The 19,600-nt window shown below is 36.8% G+C and overlaps 1 protein-coding gene across 4 annotated transcripts in view; it reads left to right on the top strand.

The window, feature by feature from the left end:
- Positions 1-19,600, top strand: part of fer (fer (fps/fes related) tyrosine kinase) — a 66,835-nt gene that overhangs the window by 5,104 nt on the left and 42,131 nt on the right. For all 4 annotated transcript variants that reach the window (XM_073951504.1, XM_009301877.5, XM_073951505.1 and 1 more), the window contains exons 2-5: positions 10,712-11,008; positions 11,214-11,387; positions 14,269-14,368; positions 17,134-17,317. In XM_073951504.1, coding sequence (XP_073807605.1) covers positions 10,799-11,008; positions 11,214-11,387; positions 14,269-14,368; positions 17,134-17,317 — 668 coding nt within the window. In that variant the 5' untranslated portion in view covers positions 10,712-10,798. The remainder of the gene's footprint in view (positions 1-10,711; positions 11,009-11,213; positions 11,388-14,268; positions 14,369-17,133; positions 17,318-19,600) is intronic.

Here is a 19,600-nt window from a genome sequence, read left to right as displayed (position 1 = left end):
CTTCTAACCATAGGTCAAGAGCTGTAGTTCCACTCATACAAATTTGCAATGCTGTTTGCAAAAGTTCACTAATGTCAGAACGTGCGACATTAGTTGGCTAGCTGTGCTTTTGAAAATCTGCCCCAGGTTGTATGTAATGGAGAAAATAGATATGCTGCCCATGTCCATTGATAGCAGAACTCTACTCTCAACAGTTTTCACTGATAGTTTATGCACACATTTTTTTTAAAAACAAAACCATTACATAACATTCACAACAAATGAAAAAAAAAATCTAAATAGTTAAATTGTTCATCCATAAATTTAATCTCAATCTATAATGATTAGGCTACACCTAATCACATTAAAAACACACTGAGAACATTAACCTCCTAGGGCTTAGTGGCCACAATCGTGGATTGCACATTTAGCTCTTAAGTGGCTATTTAAAACTTTGAAGGTTTTATATTTTGTTACCAACATACCATGTCATCCTGCAACAGTTTTGCAGCAAATGAAATGTCCCAAAAACTATTTTTAACTGTCCTAAATGGGAAACAAAAATGTTGTTTTTACTGTCTTTTATAGTCAACATTTTCAAAACTATTTCTATGTTAAGTATGCATTACAAAACATTCAGGAAAATGTGTTTTATGTAAATTCGGACCACGAGTCCACATATATGGACATTTTTTTTGTACAAGTACATCATGTCAAAAGATGATACTTAGATTTTTAAAAAAAATTCCAATTAGGTTCCAATAAGACCAAATATCAAAGAGAAATAAAAAAAATGCATGTAAAAAAACACCTTGGGAAATTGAAATTGAAAATAAATTGAACAACACATAAAAAAAAAATATTACAGTACTGTATGGTTTCTTACGGGTCACCCTAATCAGGCTTACTGCAAACAGTACCCTTTTGGTAGAGGTTGTGTAGGCAAGAAGATTTTGATCGACAGCATTCGTGTCCCAAGTAGGGATGTAACAATTCACTTTGAGTCGGGTGAAAATTAATTCAAATATGTGACCATTCAAACCAGTTGAAATGTGCGTGATGCATGTTTTGAACAGAGGGGGTCTGTGTTTACAGTTGCAATCCTGCTTTACCTTCACATAAGTGGCAAGCAAGAGGTGGGGCGCAGAGTAAAATGACATCGGTGAAGTGCGCCAGACAAACTCAAACTGTGTGCAGATACTGCAAAAAGATGTTTACATACTAACAGAAGAACGAATATGATGCACATGAACAGTAGCACAGTAAAAAACTACTGTTACAGACGTCTATACGCAAAAACACTATTTATAAGCTAGACCATGTGCACCTCTTGCTCTGGCAAGTGCTACAGAGATCACACAGTGCATCAGTGTTATCATAGCGAAAGTGGTTACAGAAGCAGGTATTAGACTATTTTTATCCTCTCCTTTTCAAATTAGTTTTTGCATATTTTAATAGTTTGCTTATTATTGAATATTTAAAAATGTTCAAGATGATCTCTTCTTAAGTGTATCAAATATGATACTTCTACTAATTAATTATACAAGTAATATTAATTACTCACCTTCGTAAACATGTTCAATTCCGGTCTCTATTCTATTTTATAATTAATTAGTAATTTAATAATATTTTTTTTTATGCCAGTGTCCAGTCACTTGGAGCAGAAGGCTGCTCTCTGGTTTAAAATAGGCTTACTTCTCCACACCAGCCATCTCTGTCCCCACTGAAATATATATATATATATATATATATATATATATATATATATATATTTTTTTTTTTATCAGTAGGGGACATTGTGCTAAGACCACAGCTTATGCCAGAAAACATAGATATGCTGATAATTATTTTAATAAAAATGTAAAATCCCAGCGCTTATTATTTTTTGGAATTTGTTTTTAAAATAACAATTTAGTTATGGCAGAAAATAGTATTTTGCAAAAATATGAAAAAAATAAAAGGGCTCCTCACCTTAAATTTGTTTCAAATAATTTTGTTTAAAAAAATCGTGACTGAATTGAAAGATTAGAGTTGTGAATTGTATCAAATCGAGAATCAGGTGAATCACTACATCACTACTCCTAATTATAAAGTTATACAGTTAATTCACATATCATGATTATTTCAAATATACCCTTGTAAACAACAATAGAGGACATAGAGCAGATTCTGTTCTTGTTTTTTGGCATGTGGCTGTTTGTCATGAGAAGACGAGAAGGTTTGTTTAAACTTCTGTCAAGCCATGGCTCATTGTCGTGTGCGATCACTGTGTTATTACGGTCATGTCTTGGTTGTGCATTTAAAAATGGAACTTCCTGTGTTTTATTTTCATGGCTTGTAGCATTCGCTGTTGATGGTTCTCTCTAAACCAGTAGCTTTCAGTTGCCAGTCTTTAATATTTTGGTGTCATTTCGTTGTGGTAAATGAAGGTACCCTTTGGAAAAGGTTTAAAAAAAAGTGATATGGCATGGTGGAAACAGAAAAAAAAATGTGTACCATACACTCTCAGAAATAAAGATACAGGAGCTGTAACTGGAGCTATACGTTTTCAAAAGAGACATATTTGTTCTTAGAGGGTCCATAACGGTACCTTAATGGTACTTTTTAGGTACCTTTGGGCATTAATATGCACTTTTGAGGCACCACTGTGGACTCTTTTGGGTACAAAAATGTATCTTTTGAAAAGATATTGCCTCAGTGACAGCTCCTGTACCTTTAATTCTGAGAGTGTAGCATATTGTACTGAACCATACCTTACTGCTTTTAGTAGAAACAGGGATAAGTTCTATATCATGGGATTGTTCATTCAGTTTACACTGTAAGAAAATGCTGTGTTCCACACAGTTCCTTCATGGTGTCACACTCCCAGCATAAATCTCCCTTAACTGTTAAATGGGTAGTTTGAACAGGCAGAAAAACAGAAAAAAATTATTTGAGTGATGTCATCTGTTGTGCTAGTCATAAGAGATTCATTTAAATGTATGTTAATACCAGGTGAAAACAGTGCCTTACAGTTCAGCGGTCACATTAGAAAATAAAGTCAATAATTGATAAATGGGGTGACGCAGTAGGTAGTACTGTCGCCTCACAGCAAGAAGGCTGCTGGTTCGAGCTTTGGCTGGGTCAGTTGGCGTTTCAGTGTAGAGCTTGCATGTTCTTTCCGCGTTCGCATGGGTTTCCTCCGGGTGTTCTGGTTTCCCCCACAGTCCAAAGACATGCAGTACAGGTGAAATGGGTATTCTAAATTGTCTGTAGTATATGAGTGGATATGGATGTTTCCCTGAGATGGGTTGCTGGAAGTGCATCCACTGCGTAAAACATGTGCTGGATAAGTGGGTGGATCAAGTTTGCCCTAGTGTTGTCCCGATACTGAATTTCGGCACCAATCAGTTCTGAAGTTTTAAAAACTTTAATTTCCCACTAACGTTTAAGCGCTGTTGAGCACATTCTTCACAGAAACTGTGGTTGGCTTTGAAGCTCATCAATTCACTGCTGTAACATGTATACAGGGACACTAGAGCAGTTTAAAGCCGCAAAGATTGGTGGATTCATCAGTGGATCGCTTGTATGTCAGCTCATAAAGAGATCAACTGATTTTCACTGCTTTAAACAGCTCCAATGTCTGTTTCTGCACTGTGAAAAGCAATAAACTGATGACCTTCATGGCCAGTCACAGTCATTTCTGTTGAGCATGTGAACACGATGGCAAATCAGCAGTGTTTAGGAACGCACTCAACAGCGCTCAAAAGTAAGCAGAAAATGGACAGGTTTTTTTATGCAGTACTGTGACAACACTTGTCTGCCCACAATTTTTAAAAATCTTTTTTTTAATATGGCAATGCAGAAGAAAATATCTGTCGCTATTTTTTTTATGCAACTTTCAGGAGTTACACAAAAGTTGGTTTTAAAATTCAGTATAGTATCAGAATTAGACCTATATTCTTTCTGATGAGACGTTCCTGGTCTTATCATCCAAAGAATTGTTTCTCTTTGTAACACTTCATCATTCTTGATCTGTTTCTTGTCATGCTAATGTCCCCTATGTGTATTGCTTATTTTGACCTAACAATGAAAGAGCTTGCTTTTTAACATTTATTTAAAAATAAAATTGTGTAAAAATACCATTGGAAAAATCTCTATTTAAAAGGACTCAAATTTGTTGCCAAAAATATCATAAATTCTATAAGTTTTGCACAGCTGTTGTCTTAAATTACAATTTTTGACAACATTTGATCCTAATTGCCTAATTCCTTCTAATCACCTTTTCTCAATATTAAGTCATCTATCCTCGCAGTGTCTCTTTATCAACATCCATAAGATATGAATGAATAAAAGATGATTCTGCGTCAACTTTTTAAAAAATATTTGAATAACTGACATCTGTCACGAGTTGTCATTTTGTCACTCTTTGTAATTTCACAGGAAACCACATGGCTGTTACTCTCAAATTAACAACCACTTGTTCAGTAACATGCAGTTATCTGGCCGCTTCTGTCTCTTCTTGTGGCTTGCTGACACGAATTACCAAGCTTTTAAAGTTGGCTATTTTAACAAACCAGATAATTGCTGTCAGGAAATTGCTGTTAGGTATATACATGTCACTCACTTGACTTTATGATGCAAATCAAATTTTACATGTGCTTTGCCAGAACAATACCTTTTAATCCTCATAAACAAAGAGGAAAAGAAATAGTCAGTTTTCTGCAAGACCAGTCGTCTTCATCACTTTTAGTGGCAAACATCCACAATAAAGCTGCTTTCTTGTAATCTTCTTAATGATTCTGTGCTCTTTAAGCTAAAAGTGGTCCTCTCGTGTTATTATTTGATGGAAGAAGGAGAGCAGAAGGCTTGTACTCTCAGATAAGGAGGTTATTAAGGGCTTTGTGAAGTATTAAATGACATTACTAATCTTTGTAATTAAACAGCCTTCTGCTTTAATCCAGACTAGAGCTGCACGGTTCTGGATCAATTGAAAAGCACTGACACGGTCTCAGCTTCTGATATTGAAAGGGTTTTGGATTAACAGTAGTAGTTGTATGTCATTGTCTTCTAGCATGTTTTTATATATGAGCCTCAAGGCACAAATACCTGAAGTTGTTCTTCTTCACCTCCTCCTCCTTCTTCTTCTTTTTTTTTTTTCAGCTGCTAAGAAAGGAACCGGAGGGTGTGCAAATGAGTTGTTGCGTTACTGTACATACTTTCAGTTCACCAGTAGTGACTGTTTTGTAAATCTGGCAATTTCTTGACAGACTTGAGTTTATTGCTCGTGTGGGTTTTAGATGGTCGTCGTCTAACAGGAAGTCTGTTTTCACTTGATTTGCACTTGATAAACTGCATTCTCTTTAGATTAACTTGTTTCACAAAGTACAGCGTGAATGTTTGCCGGCATATTTCTCAGTTTCTGTTGCATTCACTGGTTGGGTGAGGTTATTTGGTGGAATTTAGATGTGCTGATGATAAAAAGGTAAGTATGATCTGTGGTGTTTTTGCTGCATGGTTATTTAAAACTGGTCAGGACTTTGAGGTGGACAACACAAATTAAGGTTTTGGTGGGATGCTCAGATGAAGACTTATGTTAGAGTCTTTTACAAATATGTTTAGGCATTGGATAGTTGGGTATAATATGTTGCTTATGGTTTTCTGCTGGAAGGGATTGCAGTTACTATTTATTAACTTGTGTTTAGAACATAATAAATACAGTACTGTGCAATAGGCATGGGACATTGGGACAATAGCCATTTTCAAGTTATACTGTGATTTGGAAAAGTCAAGGTTTTAAAATCTTCAAAGTTTTGTGCAATTTGTTTTTAGGACAACTGTATCTACATTAGAAATGATTACCAAAGATGGTGTTTTAAGTTGTAAAATAGTCTGTTTTTCAAACAAGCGAAGACAGCAAAAGTCAATAATTCATTTAGCCTAACATGTTTACAGTTCCAAAATATTTAATGTTTCTCAAAATAAAAACATTGTGTTTTTGTAAAAAAGGTTTTTGTATTTTACCCAAGCATTTAAAAACAATACATTTTAGAGCAGTAATCACAATACTGCGAAACTGTGATATTTTTATTCAAGGTTGTCATACCATCAGAATCTTATACCGGCCCATGCGTACTGTGCAAAAGTCTTTAAAAATTATAAAAAGCATGTATAGGCAATATTAAAGGCATTATAAGATTCACTTGCAGAGAAAAAGAAAGATACACATCGCTAGAAACGAACCATTTTACTTGGTAGCACTGGTGCTCCTAACTTTAAAAATTTAGGAGCACCAGCCAAAATGTAGTCGCACCCACCAGTTACCATTTCTACAAGTATTATATTAACAAAAGGAATTTAATGCAGTGCTTCTTGTCAGTCTAAGATCCACTTTATATCATATATGTATTAGGTAGATAAAATCACAGATTTTTTTAAAGAAATCAGACTTTAAACGTGGTCATTTTAGAATGGAGAGGGTTCCCTTGCTTCTTAAAAGTACTTGAATTTTAGACATATGGATTCAAGGCCTGAAAAAGTACTTATAATAAACATAGGTCCTTGAAAGTGCTTAAATGAAATAAAAAAATTGTTTATTGTTTTATTTTTCCAACAATTGTACTCAAATTGTCAAAAACTGAGAGAAAAAACAGTGAAATTCTTAAATTAATAATCTTGCCTTTAAGTCTTGTACAATAACACCTTATTTTTTAAACTTTTTTTCAACATTTTAGAGACCACATTTTAATATTACCAACATTGAATTCAGCAAATTTGATTAAAGTTCTTTAAACTTGACTTTTTAAATTAGTCAAATTTTTTTGAAAGTTACTCTGATATATGTAACCTATATATTTAGTATAAGAAATGTTAAGTGCTTCTATGGCACTACATATGCTGGGGTATGAATTACATAGGTACTTGTTTTAAAATTGATGGTGCTTTAAAAAGTCATTGAAAGTCCTTGAATCTGCTGCTCTTAAAAGCATGGGAACCCTGTAAGGAAGAACTCTTTGAAATGCTTGAAAGATGCTTGATATTAAATAGCACATTATTTCAGAAATGTCTCACAAAAGTTCAAGCTGTTGCTTAGTGCTAAAGAGGTCACATTAAACACGTTAGACTTTTGATGCTAGGCTTTTGATTCAAAAAGTAAAGTTGTTCTGAATGTTGTGCACATATTTCCCATATTTTCTGTTTGTATATTAAAGGTATAGTTTGTCCAAAAGTTATGACCCAGCACTTGCCTCCATACCTTTCGCTAGATTGTTGCAAAAGTCTTAGCCTCCCGAAGCTGGTGATGCTTCAATTAGCTGGCTATTCAATTAGTTTGTCATGGGGGCCAGTTCATGAAAAGCATCTCAAATGTGGGGCCGGAAAGATATGACTTGCAACTTGAGTGATGACACAACAACATATAGTTTAGCTCCTTAAGACACCCACGCTGAATTTTTTTTTTACATTAAAATGTTAAGTTTTGAACTGCATAACAATTAGGGATGCAGAGACTATATATTTTGGTTGGACGATTATATAGTCCAGGGTTTTTCAAAGTCTAAGACGGTGGGCCTCCCTTTTGACACAACTTATCCATTGGCGCCCCCCTCCTCCCAAACACGCACGCACGCACAGGCACGTGCACACATAGGGCTCAACCTGTGCAGTGCACATGCCCTTTTTAGTCTTGGATAGAAAGTTCCCTTCCAAAATGATGAAAAGTGCCCCCGCGACGCGGCACACCCTCTGCCCCGCTCTTAAGTGGTTGACTACGCAAGCGACAAAACAGCTGATCAGAACGCGTGACAATACCGCTCTTCAGTACGCGCGCAACAACAACCCACCCCCTGTATATATATATATATATATTATTATTATTATATATATTTTGACAAACCACACATAAAGGTCGTGGTTCATCAGCTGGTCCTGTCCACGTAAATCCTAAACTCAAATACTGATCATCATATCGTCGTCTTTTGGGTTTAAGCCCTGAACTTGAAGGCTTTTGTGGCGAGGGGGCGTGACCGAGAGCCGTGGGAACGGAGTGAGGCCATCGCGTAAGTGGATACACCTGCGGTGCGCACCTGCCTCGGATCCCACGGAAAGAGCTCTGGATCATAAAAGGAGTAACGGGGGCAGAGGAAGCCGAGAGAGGACCAGGCCCGGACATATTTTACTTTTGCTTTCAGTTTGACGGCAGTCTCCGTGAGGAGCTGCCGTCCGTTTGTTCTGGTTTAGACGGCAGCCTCCTTGAGGAGCTGCCGTCACTGTTATTAATAAATCATTTTAAAACTGCGTCGGTTCTCCGCCTCCTTCTTCCCGGCGGCCAAAGGGCCGTGAACTTTATTACAGCTTTGAATCGGGGGTTCTCAGAAACCGACCAATTGTATTAGCAGGCATATACCTGTATTGGTGGGCTTGCCAAACAAAAGCGAATTCACAGCTATGGCCTTCTGGGTAAAAAAGCTTTTCTTATATTTGACGTATTATTTTTTTTGCTTTGTTTAATTAAAACGTTTAAATATAATAAAAAAATACATATAATAATTAATCTTAATAATTATATTTTTATTATATTATATTTTTTCCGCGCCTCCCCTGACATGCTCTGGCGCCCCCCATGGGAGGCGCGCCTCACACTTTAAAAACCCCTGATATAGTCTAAAGAATAATCGTGGTTTCACGGTTATAATGTCTAATTTAAATTTAAGCTTTTAATTAGGTAAGGAGTTAAATAAACTGTTGTTACTATCTGCGTTCATACATACATGCATCATAATTTTAATATTTTCCAATAATTCGTCTAACATACATTTTGTTTACGTTGCACTGAAAGCCACACACAACTCACCACTATGTTTTCTACTGGGTGCGCACGCATATTGGCATATATTCTTACATTGAAAATAATAAACTTGCTCGTAGAAAAGATACAATATGTGAATGGCCCGCTGCTAGTTTATCCAGTGTGCGTGCATATTAGCCTTGGTGTATAAGCTCGGAACTTTAATCAGTGCACAGGTGACATAACGTTTAGTTGCAGCAGTTTCGTTTAGTGAAACAGAAACATGGCGTTGAGAAGCCTTTACGATTAAGTATCCAAATGTTTTCGGATACTTGATGTCAGGTGACTGTTTTGAACAGATGCACGTCACCTAATAACTATAGTGGCCCTTTTTCTACTGAGCTAAATTTACTTTTGATGTCTTGGTCATACTATTTGGAGGGTCAGAACAAATTGGCTCTAGGGCCAAGTTCGGCCTGCGGACCGCCAATTGAATAGCCCTGGCCTAAGACTTTTGCAGAGCACAGTACATCCTGTGGTTATTTAGTTGCTTTTATATATCTTATGCATGTGACAACAATGTGAAGCTAATTGTATTTATTACATTTACATTTACATTTAGTCATTTAGCAGACGCTTTTATCCAAAGCGACTTACAAATGAGGACAAGGAAGCAATTTACACAACTAAGAGCAACAATGAATAAGTACTAAAGGCAAGTTTCAGGTCTGTAAAGTCTAAGAAGGGAAGTATTAGTAGTATTAGTTTTTTTTTTTTTTTTGTACAGTTAGTGTGATATTCAAAAAGGCAATTGCAAATTAGGAAGTGAAGTGGAGACTAAATAGTTGAGTTTTTAGTCGTTTCTTGAAAGTAGCGAGTGACTGCTGTTCTGATGCAGTTAGGGAGTTCATTCCACCAACTGGGCAGATTGAGCGTGAGCGTTCGCGAAAGTGATTTCTTCCCTCTTTGGGATGGAACCACGAGGCGACGTTCATTCACAGAACGCAAGTTTCTGGAGGGCACATAGATCTGCAGAAGTGAGAGCAGATAAGAAGGAGCAAGGCCAGAAGTCACTTTGTAGGCAAACATCAGAGCTTTGAATTTGATGCGAGCAGCAACTGGCAGCCAGTGCAAACGGACTAGCAGCGGAGTGACATGTGCTCGTTTAGGTTCATTGAAGACCACTCGTGCTGCTGCATTCTGGAGCAGTTGAAGAGGCTTGATAGAGTTAGCTGGAAGCCCAGCTAGTAGAGAGTTGCAGTAATCCAGTTTGGAGAGAACAAGAGCTTGAACAAGGAGTTGAGCTGCATGTTCAGATAAGAAGGGTCGGATCTTTCTGATGTTATAGAGTGCGAATCTGCATGATCATGCAGTTCTAGAAATGTGGTCAGAGAAGTTTAGTTGGTCATCAATCGTTACTCCAAGGCTTTTCACCATTTTGGATGCAGTAATGGTTGCCCCATCCATCAGATCCTCTCAGATCCTCTACTATTTTAATTTATTCATAAAAGCATCAAAATACTATTCATAACATTTAAAAAAAAGCAACAACAGGGCTAAGCTATAGCATAGCTAATAGAAAAAGGTTTTCTTCTTGAAAAAAATGTACAGTGTCATTTTTATTAGATTTTGATTTAATAAACTCCTTTAACGAAAGATATTTTAAAGTGAGAATCAAATATAAATGTGTCATGTGATACAGCCAACATATGGTATAAAAACTGGAAATTGCATCATAGAAATGACCCCTGCAAACGGTTTGTAAGATTAGTTTCTTAAATAAACCTATTTCTGACCAAATATAATAAAAATGGCCCATGGAACATTTCAACAAGTTGTACAAAAGTTATTCTCAACCACAAGAAACCAGCATCAAAATGGATAGAATAGCAGATAGACAGTTTGTGATTCCTTACTTTCATTCACTTCATCTAACCCGCCATTATTTTTACTCATATCCGCTTTCAGCACAGTAACAATGCAGACCTGATCACCACAGCCTACTGAGCGAGCGAAAGAGAGAGAGAGAGAGAGACTGCGTGCCTTGCGTGTAAGATGGGGTTCGGCCGGGACCTGAGGAACTCCCACGAGGGTCTGATGAAGCTGCAGGACTGGGAGCTGAAGCTGCTGGAGACAGTGAAGCGCTTCATGACCCTCCGGGTGAAGAGCGACAAGGAATACGCATCGCTCCTGATCAACATCAGCCAGCAGGTGGACAAGCACGACAACTCCTCTCAGATCCACTATGTCAGCCATGTGTCCAAGGTAAGCACTGCATTATAGGTAGACCGGTGGAGCTGATGCTTATCATCTGTTAAATGCTCACTACCAGTTAATCAGGCATTGTCTGTTCCTCTCATCATATCTATCTGTTTCGATCTCTTTGTTTGTTTCGCAGTCTCTCGCCCACATGTTTTTTTCTTATTTCTATCTCTTTGTATCTTCATATGTGGGTTTTTTGTGTTATCAGTCGTGGACTCACATGGTGCAGCAGACAGAGCAGTTGAGTAAGATCATGAAGTGCCATGCTGAGGAGCTCAACTCAGGGCCTCTTCACCGCCTCACCATGATGATCAAAGACAAGCAACAGGTTAAGAAGAGTTACCAAAGCCTCCACCAGCAGATCGAGTCCGAGATGAACAAGGTGAGCCTTTAGAAAGATCAGGGTCAGAAAAATCCATTAGTCACATTTTATTGTCATTGCATACACTGTAAAAAATGCTGGGCCCTACTCAATTCCTTCATGTTGTCCCAACACAAATCAAGTTAACGTAATTGTTTTTCCAAATTTAAGTTAATTGAACAGAAAACAATTAGGTTGTTCCAAAAGCTGTTAAATCAGCCCATTTTATGGATGGTGGCGCAGAGTGTAGCATTGTCACCGCAAAGTCGCTGGTTCTAGCACCGGCTGGGTCAGATGGCATTTCTGTGTGGTGTTTGTCTCAGGGTGCTTCGGTTTCCCCCACAAGTCCAAAGACTTCCTATAGGTGTATTGTGTAAGCTAATTGTCCATAGTGTATGTATGTGTGTATTTTTACTATCTACATTGTAAACATTAGATGCTACAAAACACCAACATGGTATGGCTAAATGTCAACTTCAATATAAACGGCCCTCGGAGTAAATAAGAGTAAGTTAGAAAAAGCAGCAAAATTTGTTAAAAATCTATAAAGATGGATTATAACAATGAAATTTGAAGTGTTTCCTCTTGGTTTACACCTAAAGAAAGATTATTAGGAGATTATACTGACTATTTTATGGCGTCTTTTATCAAATTTTGCAGCAATATTTATCTTTTAAGACATATTATTGTGCTATTTAGAGATTATATATTAAATATTTAGGTTATATGTAGTGTAGTCTGTATGTACTATTATGGGAATATATTTCCATTTGTTTACCATTTGTTCAAAGTTGGGGCACTGAAGAAAAAGAATGCAATAATTTACAAATTATTGGTGATTTCAATTGCAATAAATCTGTTAATCTTAAACTTGTAGTGATGGTGTTTATAATAGTTTGGTGCTAGGGATGCTCAAAATAATCGATTAACTGTTAACCTAAAGGGTGCGTTTGATTAATAGTTTCAGTTAAACGATTAAAAATATTATTTTAAATAATTTTAGTTTGGCTGCATAAGTAGCCGATTGAATGCACTTTCTGCGTAAAGAGGGACGTCTTTTGAATGGTTTACTAAAAGCCGCAATTATTTTGCACGCGGCTCATCCCAGAGCAGCAGTTTGTACTAGAGCTCGCTGTTTCAAGTTATCCAGAGTTGACTGAATCTTAAATATCACAATAGTATTAAATATTACAATTGTAACATCATAGACACCAACACTCTTGCACAATTAATACCCAGCTGATTCAGACGTTTCATAGTGACATTAAAAAAGAGGACCACGCTCTTTTTTTTTTTTTTTTTTTTTTTTCTTGTCAAAAGGAGCAAGGTACGCCTCATGTTTTTGGAATGGAAAATCATGTTTGCTCTGATCACACATATTTGTAACTCACGGGACGATAACGTATGACCACACGTGCCTACAGACAAATTTGCCAAAGAAGCCAAATGGAAGAAGAATATTGCTGTTTGATACAGACGAGTTGATGCGAAACCAGCGCTGATGCTGATGGCCTCCTGGATCTGCGTCATAAACACAACAAATAGGCTTTAGCTTTTATTTTTCAGTTTATAAAGCATGTATGCAAATTAATGCAATATCATATTTAAACAACAAAATTGTTTACAAAATTCAACAAATGCAGTACACATATATGACATGTATATTGCTGTATCAAAGATTTTTTATATGTGGGAGCTCACAATTAGCTGGTGTTTTCACATTTGGCTCAATTGCTTGGTTCACACCTGATTTTGAGTGACAATCCCCTCCCCTAACCCCCCACCCCAAAGTTGTGGATGAATTTGATAAGCCTAAGGCCTTCTGTATGTGCGCGCACATATAGACACACAGGAAACATGTTCCATTTCCCACAGTGGTGCTGATAATGGAAAACTTTGCAATGCAATACAAATGGGTCAGCTATTGCATTGGTAACAAAAGTGTAATGTAACCAGCTGTATGAATGATGTTGAGATATTTCTATTACATGCACATTTACACTATAAAAGAAATCTGATCAAATGCATTTTTGACAAACTCTAGAATTGCTAAAACGTGCTAAATGTTTTAATTTTAGTTTTCGTTTTTCGGCTGTATTCTGTGTTGCACTTTTGTGGCCAGAGGGATGAAATGCATCTTAAAGGTGTTATGAACTTGAAAAATCAACATTCCTGTGATATTTTGACATATCAGAGAGTGTTTTACTGTAAAATTGGGAGGGTGGAGAACTAGCTAATTAGCATTAAGGGCACAGACAACAAAAACGGCTACAATCTTAAAACAGCTAACATTACCCAGATTTAAAAAGGTATGATAAATAATCTGATGGGTATTTGGAGCTGAAACGTTACAGATACATTCTGGAGACACAAGGGATTTAAATTAAATCTTAAAAAATGATTGAAATTGGTGCCCTTAAAAACAAGTAAAAATGTTTAAAAATGCAACTGTTCGCCAATCATGGCCTCTGCGTCAACATGTTAGTCAACATATTTGATAATACTGTTAAAAGACCTCAAAACAAAATAAATATAACCAATTCATGAGCACATTAATTCCAGCTTCAAAAAGGGCTTGTGTTTTTTGTCATTACTTAAATTTGACAAGTTACATGGTGTATTTGAATGAAATTTAAATTTACTTTGTATTGTTACAGTGTTAGTACATGTGTAATTAACAATATTTAGTCTTGATTTCTAATATTTAGAAATTAATTTATTAATAATTAAAGGTCATCCAAATATTGCAAAAAGGAACTTTTGTAAAACTGTTCTGTAGGACATTTGTTTGTTAATTTTGATTCCCCTATACTCCTATTAATTTTCAATAATGGTATAGTTTGTGCCATTTCAGGTAACATCAGTGTGATGGATCAGTTTTCTTGCCTTCTCTTTTTTTCAGGTAACTAAAAGTGATCTTGAGAGATTGAAATGCACCTACCGGCAGTTAACCAAGGACGCTGTTTTAGCAAGAGAAAAATACAAGGACGCTGTTCTGAAAGGTGAGGTGTTTTATTCTTTTTTTATTTATTATAAATAGCTGATTTTGTCTATGTCTAAGTTCACAAATAATGACTTACTGTGATGGGAGTGATTTATATGACTGGTCTGATTCAGAATGAGAATTATTACTGTGATATGATGTGCAACATAGGTTAGGCAGTCTTTTTTTTAGTCCAAAACAGTATGACTTTATCCTGTGTAACACAAAAAGATCATATATCAAAGGTCTTTTATTTTGAAATGAAAGTCAAGTGTTGTGGTCCCCATTAACCTTTATTGTTTGTATGAAAGCAGTGCAAACAAATCTTTTACAGAGCACAAAAGTAGTATACTATTGTTTTCTGGAATGAAGAAGATTTGTAGTTCTTTAATTTGACAACTGGAAAAAAGAAACACAAGCTTCTTGACCTTTTTGACTTCAATGCCCCCCTTTGTCAAGTACAATATTTGAAGCCTCCCATGATATGTCTGGCTCTTCTGCTAAAATAAGACTGGCAAAGCATTATTATAATACAATAAAATAATCACAGATCATTAGAATTATGCATTTTTTTTCAAGATTTTGCTAGATTTTGTCTTAACTGCATAGACATTATAATAGTTTCTATTGACTTTGAGTCATAATAATTTGATTCAATTGACTTCAGTACAATGATGTTTTTATGTCATCAATGTAATTATATTAAACAAATTATATGCATGTAGTTACATTTGTTTTAATTTCTGTAGTAACATCTATAATCATACTGCTGACCCATCTTTTACATCCCATTCTTAAACTACCTATACCACCAAAGCTGACCCTAACCATATCCATATACCACCTCAGTAGCACTTTAAGTGTTGTTCAATACAACATGATTTTTAAAAAGTACCTAGTAGTTAGGTCCACTTAAAGGGCCATGAAACCCCCCTGTTTCGGTTCAAGTCTATCCAAGTGGAGCTCTGCGAGCAGAGGGAGGAGTGGGCATGGCCGGCAGAGCAGGAGAAAAAAGGGGAGCGAACAATTGTCTTCAATTGACTCACAAAATGAGAGACAAACCGTGAGGGAACCCATGATTTTATAGTTTACAAAGTTAAAATGCAAACAAATAAACAGCAAATTAATGCCCTGCACAATTTATTATTATTATTATTATTATTATTATCATTATTATTATTATTATTATTATTATTATTATTATTATTATTATTATAAAGGATAACCATGTAAACACTATAAGTGAGGACTCTCCTCCTCAGTGCCCGGGTCTGAATGCAGACACAGTGGATAGTAGTGCAGCAGGTCTTGTACCATGTCTATTCCAACCATTAACCCTGCTGGCAATCTGTGTGATTTTAAACATAGAATAGGCAATGTGCCTGAATGGTAACAAACTTAACTGATAAAAGACGAGGTCGGCCATCCTCCAATTCTTGTACAGCTCTCCTGACAAAAATGCTTGCTGAAAATCAACAGCTTTGCTGTATCAGCTCTGACGGCATCGCGGGAAAACAAATGCAACAAACCCTTTGAATCATGGAAACAAATATAAACGACCCTTCATGAACAGCTTAACCAGTGGCATAGCGGACGGGCCCGTAGGGCACGCACCGCGGGGGGCCCCGCGTGATTAGGGGGCCCCACGTCGTTGTGATTTTCAACAATTGAAAATCCGGCAACCGCAATAATCAAACTTTTGGGAACAACCGTGGTCGGAACCAAAGTTCACAGGTCTGTACGTGTTCTCTGAACTTCTCTCAAGCGGTGGACTACTTCATCCTGATTGCTTGCCGCTGAACCGCGTCATAGCTCATACCATAAAGTTGACTTTGATTTCAACTCTCCTCGACGCCCGCACAGGAGAAGACGCCCCGCGCTGTTCCTCGCCACTGGTTCTCATTAAAAATGAATGACTTCTGGCTACTTTGACGCTCTCGCCGCTTTCGGTTTGTGATCACTCCTCAGTTTGTGAAGGCTTCCCCGCGTTGTCGCTCCACCCCGCCCCCTTTCCCGCTCCTCAGTTAGTGATTGCTCCTCAGTTTGTGAAGGCTTCCCCGTGTTGTCGCTCCACCCCGCCTCCCTTCCCCGCTCTTCGATTTGTGAAGGCTTCCCCGCGTTGCCCCCCCAACCCCCCCAACTGGGGACCCTGTCAGTGATCCCTGGAGGGGGGCCTCCACATTTTGCGCTACTCCACTGAGCTTGCCGTACGTGGACGTGGTCTCATCCAGTCATTGGGTCTTACAGTTTGCAGGTCTGCCTTGCCTTTGTGCTTTTACATGCTCTCATAAATAATTTAGAAGCAGGGTCTTCTCATAGAATAAGAAAACTCCGCTATGAAAAATATTGAGTGTCATCACTCTACTAGCAGATTAATGCTACGTCACCGATTTTGATCCCGCCCCAAAAATTATTTTAAACCTGGAAGATAAAATTATTTAACAAGCTCAAAATTATTGTTTCTCCCTCAATTAAAGCAGACAGGTGCTAACGTCGTCCTAACTGATGCTCAACAGACACAAATCTGTTAAAAGTACTCCAGGGTGTCTTAAACTTTTAATATAATAATTAGGTTGTGCTGTAAGTTTGCTGATACCCTTTGGTTCAAAACCACCACTTTTGACTTTGGTGTTGGGCCTTTAAAAACCAATATTGCTTTACTTACAACTTGTTTATCAAACTGCGTTTTTCAAAGACTTTTCGAACACAATCAGATGTTCAAAGAAACCACCTCCACTTTTGCTTTTCATCTCACCGGCACGACCGTGTTTCACTTCCCTACAGGCAAAGAGACTGAGAAAGCCCGTGAGCGCTATGACAAAGCCACCATGAAGCTGCATAATCTGCACAACCAGTACGTGCTGGCGGTGAAAAGCGCACAGCTGCATCAGGAGCACTACCATGAGTTTGCACTGCCTCTGCTGCTGGACTCCCTACAGAAGATGCAGGAGGAGATGATCAGTGCACTGTGAGTCAGTTCACCACATCACACAACTGGCCATTCGATTCGTTTAAAGCATTAATTCACTTGCAGAATAAAAATGTACTCACCCCCTGGTTATTTAAGATCTATATGACTTTGTTTCTTCAGTCATAACGAAATTAGTTTTTTTTTTTATATCTATGTGAAATCAAAATTTAAAATGTTTATTTTGCTAGCTCCAGTGGTAATTTCGTTGACGAAAATTTTCAACATAATTTTTGTGACAAACAAATTTTCCACTGATGAAAACTAGACGAATTCTAATGAGAAATTAAGTGATGATGACGACAACTATAATAAAAATTTACTGACATTTTCGTTGACTAATAAAAACGAGAATGTGATTGAGAGACGTTTTTGAAAAATATCTAATCACAATTAATCTTGATGTCTCTTGCATGACACACACACATTGAAAAGTAACTAATTCACAGTAAACACGGGATGCGTTTACATCATCATCCATAGGGGCGTCTGTCTGATTAAACTATGTAGGTGAGATGGCAACAGCTCAGAGAAAAAGAAGATTTATGTTTGATGCCAAGACAAAAAGTCTGTAAACCGTACGGGGAGGAAAAAGCTGATATAAACAACCAATCTCAGTGACATTAGCATGCCAGAGAATCATTCTTAAGTTCACGGTAAACTCCATCTTTTTTTTATTTACTCGAGTGTGTGGTTTTGTTTAATTGAAACAGTGTAGCCTCTCGCTGACCTTTATAGATGCTATTAGGTTGTACTGTAAGGACCAGCCAGTTATTCCAATTACAGTATCTACTGGTGGACGAAGGTTCACTGCATGTTCATTTAAATTAAACCAAATATATTTTAGTCAACTAAATCTAGAGTATGAAATTAAGTTGACTAAAACTAGACCAAAACTTAAGTGATTAGTTAACTAAAATGGAATTTTTGTCAAAAGACTAAGAATAAAAATTAAATTAAAATCTGCTGTCAATATTAACTCTGGCTAGCTCACATTATTATTGTTTTTAGGTAAACAATTAATTTGTGCAATTTAATCCACGAAAATAATGTTTTTTTTTTTTTCAAAGTTTGATCATTTGCTTTCATGTTTGAAGTGGCAGTCTTCTGTTGATATTAGTTTGATGGCTTCAGCCACAAAATTCTTAACCACCTCTTACTGTTAAGGCTCTAGTGTACATGAAACAAAATAGAAAAAAAAGAACTGAAATTATGTCATTTTGAAAAATTCCCAAAGACAGGTGTGCCAAGCTTGTGGCATCATAATCAAAAAGACTTGAGGCTGTTATTGCTGCCAAAAGTGCATCAACATAGTATTGAGCAAAGACTGTGGATACTTATGTACATGTGATTTTTCAGGTTTCTTATTTTTAATAAATTTGCAACAATTTCAAAAAGTCTTTTTTCACATTGTCATCATGGGGTATTGTGTGTAGAATTAGGAGGAAATAAATGAATTTAATCTATTTTAAAATAAGGCTGTAACATAAAAAATGTGAAAATAGTGATTAGTTCCAAATGCACTGTATATAGCAAAGAAAATATTGCAATGTCAGACTTTTTCATTATCGTGCAGCCCTAGGTAAAACTATAATTGTTATATATAATAACATTTGTACTACTTTTTAGTATTGATATGAGAATACAGCTTCCTCTTGATCTGTGGAGGGCAGTGTAGACCTCTCTCACTGTACCATGTCTGCTTTGTTGTGAATGCTTTGGACTGTCACGTGTATTTTAGTCTTTTGTTGTGGATCCTGCGCAACCAGTACTACACTAAAACCCTCACTGCATGTTGTACCCTCAATCCAATATCTCATAGCTGTCAGAGGATTAGCAGAGAACAGAAGTCTCTTTGCTTTTTTTCCTTTCCTAAGCTGTTTTTTAATCACAGAGTATGCAGTAATCTGGAGTAGAGGTTAATCCACATGAAGGAAACAATTGCAAAGGCCTTCTGGGATTGATTTAAAGCACACCATGGTCTATAGCCTATATCTGATTTATTTAGGAAATAGAAGACATGCAGGAGCGTGTGGTATGAAGGGATCTATGCAGTTTATTTTAAAATGAATTGAATGATAAAACTCATGAATAAAAAAAGGAATGAATAACTGATTATTAGTGTAATTTATGAGAAAATTTAAGGTTTGCTAAAAAGACAAACAAGTATATGGTCAATAAATGCTGTCACAGTTGGCAATACAGTTGACAGTCCAGATTGATGGATTAATTCATTTGGTGAAACTGCACATTTATTAATTGGTACACACAATGCTTTTCATT

Source organism: Danio rerio, chromosome 5, assembly GCF_049306965.1.
Source record: "Danio rerio strain Tuebingen ecotype United States chromosome 5, GRCz12tu, whole genome shotgun sequence".
Classification (NCBI taxonomy): Eukaryota; Metazoa; Chordata; class Actinopteri; order Cypriniformes; family Danionidae; genus Danio; species Danio rerio.
This window is presented reverse-complemented; position numbering and strand designations above follow the sequence as displayed.